The sequence below is a fragment of the Natrix helvetica genome, assembly GCF_964273705.1.
Source record: "Natrix helvetica genome assembly, chromosome: 2".
NCBI lineage: Eukaryota > Metazoa > Chordata > Lepidosauria > Squamata > Natricidae > Natrix > Natrix helvetica.
The window spans coordinates 147,466,953-147,476,344 of record NC_138552.1 but is presented as its reverse complement, the minus strand read 5'-3'; the positions used below and the strand labels follow the sequence as shown (position 1 = coordinate 147,476,344).

General features: G+C 45.4%; 1 protein-coding gene across 1 annotated transcript in view; it reads right to left on the bottom strand.

Moving 5' to 3' along the window:
- The window catches only part of NBAS (NBAS subunit of NRZ tethering complex), a 179,926-nt gene that overhangs the window by 132,655 nt on the left and 37,879 nt on the right, over positions 1-9,392 (bottom strand). The window contains exons 16-17 of the mRNA XM_081945203.1: positions 3,269-3,394; positions 1,619-1,770 (exon numbers count right to left, since the gene is read on the bottom strand). Of these exons, the coding sequence (XP_081801329.1) occupies positions 1,619-1,770; positions 3,269-3,394 (278 nt within the window). The remainder of the gene's footprint in view (positions 1-1,618; positions 1,771-3,268; positions 3,395-9,392) is intronic.

The following is a 9,392-nucleotide window of genomic DNA, read 5'->3' as shown; positions in this document are numbered from 1 at the left end:
TCTGCGCATGTGCATTACATTAAAAATGTAAAAAAAAAAAACATGCTGCAGCGACCAGGGAACTGGTTCAGGAGCGTGGCGAGCCTGCTGTCCCTACCTATTTGGTGACCCAGTCGCAATTTCCACTACCGGTTCGCCTGAACTGGTGCGAACCAGTAGCAACCCACCTCTAGTGGGTATGTATAACTTACTAAGACTACAATTTTAAAATGTCCAGATATACTTAGATGCAAAATCACATTTAAAAGAAATGCTTACAAAACTGCAGACAGCAATATGGTTCTCTGAAAGACAACTAAGTGAGAAACAACTGGCTAAAAACTTTACCTCACCTTTTGTGAAAATTTTGTCAACAGATCTCTAACAGCTGGAGCTGTCATTTACAGCAAAACATAATGCGTTTTATTTATAATATTTCTAGATCATTTGATAAATAAAATTGTCCCAAGTGGGATTTAAGGATTGACTCACAGTCCAGGGATTACAAATGGAAAAGGCATCATGCTATCTGGCACTTTCAGATAGAAAACAATGTGCCTGTGAAAAGTTTGGTCTAGTGGTTAAGGCACCAGGCTAGAAAATGGGAATCTGTGAGTTCAAGTCTTGCCTTAGACATGAAAGCCAACTGAGTAACTTTGGGCTGGTGACTTTGGGCTCTCTCAACCCAACCGGGGTTTGTTGTTGGAAAAAGGTGTACCACCTTGAGTTATTTGTAAAAACAATATTTATCGACCAGTATCTATCTATCTATCTGTCTGTCTGTCTATCTATCTATCTATCTATCTATCTATCTATCTATCTATCTATCTATCTATCTATCTATCTATCTATCTATCTATCATCTATCATCTATCTATCTATCTATCTATCTATCTATCTATCTATCTATCTATCATCATCTATCTATCTATCTATCTATCTATCTATCATCTATCCATCCATCCATCCATCCATCCATCCATCATCAAATCTATTTGTCATTCATCCCATGGTTCAGGCAACTCTGAGTGGCTTCCATCAGGATAAAACAAACCTTCAGTGATTATAAATATAAAAATGGACTAAGATTATAAGGAAAATTAAAACAAACTAAAAAAAGAAACATTTGGAGGGGAAAGGTGGGATGTCTTCTCAGTTAGTAAACCAGCCACCTCTAGCCAAAACTTCTCCTTCAGGAACCCATGCCAGTCAGCCTGGCCAGGCTTTAGGGTGGGATATAAATCTATAAACAAATAAATAGCTGCTCTAAAGTCCCAAGTACATTTGGATGCCTGATCCCTATTTAGCAGAACAGAGTCAGACTTATGCCTAGAAAAAAGATTATAGGTACTGTATGAAAGATTCCAAGATCATTATTCCTATTTCTGCTATTCCTAGATACATGTTTTTGCATGTATCTAATTAATCTTTCAATCAAATTTTATTCTTTTGAAAATTGTTTCGTAGTAAGTAAGGAGCCAGGTTCGTGCATTTCATTTTCCTGTAAGATTGTGGCATTCAAAAGGAACCAGAGACGATTATGCATCCATCACAAGTTATTTTTCAGCATGGGCTATGAGATTTTCTTAAAACAGACCGCAAAAGAAGACAGCCGACTCAATAAACCATTTCAACGAACCTGCCACCGTCTTCTCTTCTCCCTGTAGCTATAAGAGCCTCCAAGTCTGTCCCCTTCAAGCCATATTGCAGCAATTCTTTAGCAGCATCCACATTTTCAGGAACTCTTTCCAGGCATTCATGAAGTACCCAAGAACGCTTCTTAATTTTGCTCTGCCCCACAAAAAAATAACAGGGAAAAAACTACATTGACTTTTTTTTTTAGAACATTCTGATAATAAAGTAAGAAAGGAAAGTATTGATTGCTTCACTATATCAAGTTAATCCATGTGTCCATCTAGGATTGTATCATCTATGCGGCCCAGTAATATTTTCTTCAATATTTCAGGCAAGAATATAATACAATCTTGAAATGTATTATGAACTGAGCCTGAATTTTTACGCATGGAAAGCACTTTACCATAAATGTTTCACAAAATACTATTTCCATCTAATGCAGAAATAGGAAATTAAAGCCAGTTAGGCTACATTCAATCCATCAGCAGATTTTAGGATTCTTCATTAACTGATCTGGATAGACTCATTGTTCAAATCTACTTTTGGACACATGATACAAAATATTGGTTTCCTTGCTTAAAAAATAATTATTATCCCATATATATTGCCAAAATGTATAATCAAAATCAATTGCAATCATCAAGCACAAAGGCCCTTCTATTTGTGCAGGAAAGCTTGGTTGAACATATTCAATTTTTCAATATAACTCCTCCCTATAACACTGCAGAAAATTTCTTTAATCCTTAGGAATGGTTTTGGGGGTATACAATAAGAGTGAAAAGGGAGGTAACCCTATTTACAGGTAGTCCTTGACTTTTGATCACAATCAAACCCAACATTTCTGTTGCTAAATGAGACATTTATTAAGTGAATTTTGCCCCATTTTATGAAATTTCGTGCCACACTTAAGTGAATCAGTACAGTTGTTAAGTTAGTAACACTGTTAAGTGTAGCAGGGTTCCCCATTGAGTCTGCTTGTCAGGTCAGAAAAGGGGATCAAGTGACCCCGGGACCCTGCAACCGTCATAAATATGGGTCAGTTTCCAACTGTCGGAATTTTGATCACGTGGCCATGGGGATGCTGCAACAGTTGTAAGTATGAAAAACGATCGTAAGTCACTTTTTTCAGTACCAATGTAACTTTGATCAGTCACTACATGAACTGTTGCAAGTTGAAGACTACCTGTACTTACTTACATACTTATTAAATTTATTTGCAAAGCTCTAGGTAGGTGCAACCTCTGGAAAGTTCCATATACATACTGTTTTTCTAAGGTCTACAACACCTCACTGTGGCCAATTTGCCATAGCCAGCTTGCTGCAGTCAATTCGCTACAGTCAACTTGCTGTGGTTAACTTGCCACGGGACAACTTGCCATGATCAACTCGCTATGGGATCAAAATAATCAAATAGGATCATTAAAAAAAGGATGTCAAAGGAGGGGCAAAATAAAATGTGAACGACAAAAATTTAAATAACATTTTAATTATTTTAAATAATTAAATTGAATTGTTGAATTGTCACACAGAGAGTTGTCCTGAGGAGAGTTGGTCATGGCAAGTTCTCCCACAGGGAGTTGACCGTTATGAATTGGCCATCGCAAGTAGCCTTTGGTGAGTTCTTCCATTCCAGTATTCCCATAATAAAACCTACCAAATAATCTTGAATAGAAGCCACGCTAACAGCAGATTTCCTCCATTGCCTCTGATAAACAAGGTCAGAATCAAGTTCATATGTCTGAGCTAGTGACAAAGCTTCCCCGTATTCTTCATTATCAATCTAAAAACAAAGCATATAGAAATTAAAGCAGTTCACCTGGACTCCATTATAGAAGTCAGCTTCTCTGATGCAAAACTTTTATTATTTTAACAATTATCATTTATTTTTATTCGGAGAATCTGTAAACACATGTACTATTCACATACAATCGAGATAGTTCTTTTTTAAAAAAAACAATTTTTATTTGTTTTTGAACAAGGACAAACATTAAAAAAAAACATCTTCCATTACAAATTGTAGAAAGTGTGTCAGTTGGTTACAGTATTTCCATGCATCTCTTCCATAGTCATCACCTGCTTTTCATATCAAATCGCATATTTCAAATTCACCTATATTCATGTATATCACAATTATTATATCTCAATCTTAATTTGACTATAATTGTTTTTACATCCTTTTATACATAATATTCAAAATCTAGAATAGGATTATATGATAACATTCCATTAAATTATCCTAAGATCATTCAATCACAATACATCTTTATTACATATTCTAGATAAAACTTTTAAACCTCCTCATAATCTCCGTGTGTTGTTTATATAAAATTTCATATTATCAAATTAATATATCTATATGTATTGTTATCGCTATTAAACATTATTTAACTATAGCTATTGTCCCTTCATTTTATACATACTACTAGTAAACTAAATTTAGCTTAATTTTTTATTATACATTTTCATTGCATCAACCTGTATCTTTCCAGTAATAGTATGGTCTTATATCTCTTGCCATTTGTAGCATTAATGTTCTTGCTACTTTCTTAATAAATCTTGTATAAACTTCTCTTGGCAACATGTTATTCCTTTCGTATCTCATAAGAAGGAGGAGGAGCTTCCGGAGGGAATGGAGGTTTACCTCTGAGCTCCGTTCGCGCGGAGCTCTCTTTCGGGCTGGGGATGCTGCCAACCCTCTTTTTCATCCCGAGGGTCGGAATTCCTGTTGGCTGACCACCCTGCCTTCTGCCTGGGACCCGAATTGGCCCGTCTGGTTGCCTGGTTGCCCGGGCAGGAGCGAGGGAGATGGCGCACCAGCTGGTGCGGGGCGGAGCGGAGCGGAGAAGCGGCAAGGCCCTGAACGGGGGGGCGGAGGAGGCCGGAGGACGGTTGGAAGGCGGCGGCGACCCAATGGACAGAATTAAGGATCCAAAGAGCCGGGACGGGATGGCGGCGACCCAGGGAGAGCCAAGGGAGAGTCGAGAGTCGTGGGAGAGCTGAGCGGTCCGAATTGCGCCGGTCTTGGTGAACTCAGACCGGCGGGAGGGCCGCGGAGAGGAGAATAAGGCCCGGATGGAGCCCGAGGCGCCGGAGGGAAGAAGGAAAATAGAGCGAGGCCTGAGGCGCCGGAGGGAGTGGAAAAAACAGAAGGTAGGCCACAGGCAGGCCGCGGGGAGGTCGGAACGCTTCTCCAGGGCTAAAAACGGCCGAGGGTTGCTGGACAGATCGAGGACTATCCATGATTGGTGCTGAAGGCAGGCCACGGGGACAGAGGCGCTGGAGCACAGGCCATGGACTTAGTGGTACATCAGAGGCCTGTGCGGAGGGTTGCCCTGTACCCCCCCCCCGTGCGATTACAACCCCCCTCACTCATCTAGGGCTACCTATTTCTACCACCCACCGCGGCCTTCGTCTCAGTTCCAGCCCAAGCTTCCATATTCACCAGCTGGTTATTATTATTATTATTAACCCATCATCTTCATCTACGATGTGGACTATTTCCATCTGCCTATCCCTACCAGGACTATTTCATCCGTTTCATCTGGATGTATGTGGTTTTGGCTAACTTACATTAACATCGACAGCACCCACTTGATGAGCGCTGGCCCTTTATTATGCTTTATTCGAGACTAGACCTGCTGCTACTGCGAGAGTCCCCCCTCTCGCAGTCATGGCCTCCAGCCCTTTCAAGGGCCCACCTCGAGGACGGGTTTGTTAACCCAGAGAGGTGGAGGAAGCGTGCATTAAGGGGTTTTTTAGTTAATTGTTTTTTAAAATTTGTAAAGGGTTTTAAGGGTGGGGGGGGGAAGGACCAGATCAGGAGTGATAGTAGAGCCAGGCAATTAGGTGTGGTCGAAAGAGGAAGGAACGGAGCGGGTGAGGAAAGGGAGGATAACATTCCATTACAGGGCTCTTTGATACCAACGGTCGTGGGGAGGGGCAGGTGCGAGGACACATTAAGAACGCGCAGTCGGTTGGGAGACCGGGGCTTTTGGTCATTCCCGGTCGTTTGTACCAACCCCTGCATACTAGGTGGTCAGGTTCCACAGGCCCCAGGCCTGAGACTGCTGTTATGCAACGCGAGGTCCGTTGTCAATAAGGCCCCCCTCATTCATGATCTTATTTTGGAGGGGGAGCCGGACCTCGCAGGAATAACCGAGACCTGGTTGGGCTCCGAGGGAGGTTTACCCCTCGTTGAATTGTGCCCACCAGGTTATCGAGCATTTCATCAGCCTCGGGCCCAGGGGAGGGGCGGCGGGGTAGCAGTGATTATTCGGGAAGACCTTGAGCCGAGAGAGTTCACCGTGCCACAGACAGCCGGGTGTGAGTCCCTTGTCGTGAGATGGGGCCCAGGGAGGCAGTTGGGCCTGCTGATAGTATACCTGGCTCCTCGCTATACGTCAGCGGCCCTGCCTGAACTCCTTGAGCTGATCTCATCGGTGGCGATTGAGACCCCCAATCTTATAGTGATGGGGGATTTCAATCTGCCGTCGATGGGAGAAGCGTCTGAGGGGGTTCGGGAGTTCATGGCTTCCATGACAGCCATGGACCTGACCCAGTTAATTCAGGGCCCTACCCACGAGGGAGGTCACACGCTGGACCTTGTTTTTGTCTCAGGCCGGTGGATGAGTGATCAGGGAATAGGGGACTTAGCCATTACTCCCCTGTCATGGTCGGATCACTATCTTCTCCGGCTGGACTTCCCTGGTGCTACCCCACACCGCGAGGAGGCGGAACCGGAAGGTATTAGATGGTTCCGCCCCAAGCGCCTGTTGGATCCAGATAGGTTCCAGACGGAGCTTGGGCCACCTCCTGTGGATTTGACCCGCCCCCGAGTGGAGGACCTGGTAGACGCATGGAATAGTGCGACTACCGGGGCCCTGGACCGGGTGGCGCCTTTGCGGCCTCTCCTGCGGCGACGAACCACCCTGGCCCCCTGGTTTACCGAGGAGCTAAGGGTGATGAAACGCCAAAGGAGACGCCTAGAGAGTCGTTGGAGATCCTCTCGTTCCGAATCTGACCGAGCACAGGCACGAGCCTACTTGAGGACGTACCTTGTGGCATTAAGAGCGGCCAAACGTCAACATTGCGCTGCCCTTATTGCGTCTGCAGATAACCGCCCTGCCGCCTTGTTTCGGGTGACTCGCTCCCTCTTGTTTGAGAGGCCGCGGGAAGCCCCTTTACAGGGTAGAGCAGAGGAGTTTGGGAAATATCTACATGACAAAGTCGCTCAAATCCGGACGGGATGGACCCCCTTCAGTGGTTCAGTAGAGACGCCCGTGGCGAGTCTTGAGGGTCCGCTTTGGGAGGAGTTTGATTCGGTTGCCATCGAGGATTTGGACAGGTTGCGTGGACGTCTGCGACCCACCACATGTTTATTGGACCCGTGTCCCTCCTGGCTTGTACTGGCATCCTGGGAGGTTACACGTGACTGGCTCCTGGTCCTAGTGAACACTTCGTTGGGTGAGGGGTCTCTACCAGCCGCCTTGAAAGAGGCGGTGGTGAGACCCCTGCTCAAGAAGTCTTCCCTGGACCCGACGGACCTAGTCAATTACCGTCCAGTCTCCAACCTTCCTTTTTTAGCGAAGGTTGTAGAGAGTGTGGTGGTACAGCAGTTCCCACGCCACCTGGAGGAAAATGATTATCTAGACCCGCGCCAGTCCGGCTTCCGACCCGGGCACAGCACGGAGACGGCCTTGGTCGCATTGGTGGACGATCTCTGGCGGGCCAGAGATAGGGGTTGTTCCTCTATCCTGGTCCTATTAGACCTCTCGGCGGCTTTCGATACCATCGACCATGGTATCCTGTTGCACCGGCTGGAGGGGCTGGGAGTCAGGGGCACCGTTTTACGGTGGTTTGGCTCCTACCTCACTGACCGGACGCAACGTGTGTTGGCAGGGGAGCAGAGATCGACCCGGAGGCCTCTCACATGTGGAGTGCCACAGGGTTCGGTACTCTCGCCTCTCCTGTTCAACACATACATGAAACCGCTGGGCGAGATCATCCGTGGTTTTGGGGTGGGATATCATCTGTATGCTGATGACACTCAGCTATACATCTCCACCCCAAACCACCCCAATGAGGCCATCGAAGTGATGTCCCGGTGTTTGGAGGCCGTACGGATCTGGATGGATGGCAACCGACTGAAACTCAACCCTTCCAAGACGGAGTGGCTGTGGCTTCCGGCGCCCCGGTTCAACCAGGTGTTTCCATCTCTGGCCATTGGGGGCGTGCAATTAGCCCCTATGGAACAGGTGCGCAATTTGGGCGTCCTCCTGGATGCCCGGCTGTCCATGGATGACCATGTAACAGCCGTGGCAAGGGGGGCGTTCCATCAGGTTCGCCTGATGCGCCAATTGCGCCCCTTATTGGACCGGGATGCCCTACGCACAGTCACCCATGCGCTGGTGACGTCTCGCCTGGACTACTGCAATGCTCTCTACATGGGGCTTCCTTTGAGATGCACTCGGAGACTACAGTTGGTCCAGAACGCGGCCGCGCGGGTGATCATGGGGAGGACTAGATTCTCCCCTGTAACACCTCTCCTGCGCGAGCTGCACTGGCTTCCTGTGGTCTACCGAGTGCGTTTCAAGGTCTTGATTATGATCTTTAAAGCGCTTCATGGCACAGGGCCTAGTTACATGCAGGATCGCATCCTGCCCCACACATCCCTACGACCAATCCGCTCTCACAGAGAGGGACTTCTCCGGGTGCCGACCGCCAAACAGTGTCGGGGGGCGACACCCAGGAGCAGAGCCTTCTCTGTGATGGGCCCAGCCCTGTGGAATGACCTCCCCCGGGACATCAGGATTACTTCCGATCTCCGCTCCTTCCGTGTACAACTGAAGACCCACCTCTTCCAACTATCTGGCCTGGCTCAACCGTAATTTTCTCGTATCCCTCCTGACTGTCTGTTTTTAACATTTTGAATTTGGATTGTACATGGGGTTTTATAATTAGGGTATTTTAATGGTTTTTAATTGTCTATGCATTGTATCTGTTAACCTCCTCCGAACATGTGTGTCTATGTACTTATGTATGTCATGGATTTATGTAAAGGTTATATGTTTTTTACTCCATTGTACGCCGCCCCGAGTCCTATTCGGAAAGGGAGCGGCTAATAAATTTAAATTATTATTATTATTATTATAAAAGCTTGAAACCCAACATCTATTCTTTCCATCAGCTTATCTTTGGTTATCGCTAGTGCTTCTGTCAAGATTTCTCTCCTTATCTCCGTCAATTTTTCTGTCTTTTCTTCTGTGCTTTGTAGTCTGGGGTAGAGTTCCAATCCATCTATCTCCCCTTTCCATATTCCGCTCTTGCCATTACTAACCATGCTCACTTTGTTGTCGGTATCCAGAGTTTTCTTATCTCTTTGCTCATTTTTTTCTTTTCATCTTTTGAACTCTGTCCTCCACTTTCTTCATTTGGTAAACATCCTCAGTTTCTCCATCATATTTTTCTATTTTGTATTCCATATCTCTTTTCAATTCTCTGTCACAACTAATAGATTTTGAATTTCAAACATAATCTTTTGCAATGTTACAGTTTCTTTTTCCTGCTGAGCCATTCTTTCAATTTTGCAGATACTGCCACTATAGGGTTCAAGGCTATTTTAATAAACTTCAAACAGGTTCATTTATTATCTTTCAAGTCAAAATGTTGTCTTCCCTCCAATAGCTAGTGATAGAACTTCCAAAAGGCACCTGTATAAACAACTTGTGCTCTTCCTACTATCACTGTCAGTAAACAAACTGAAAGAACCTTGAATCTCA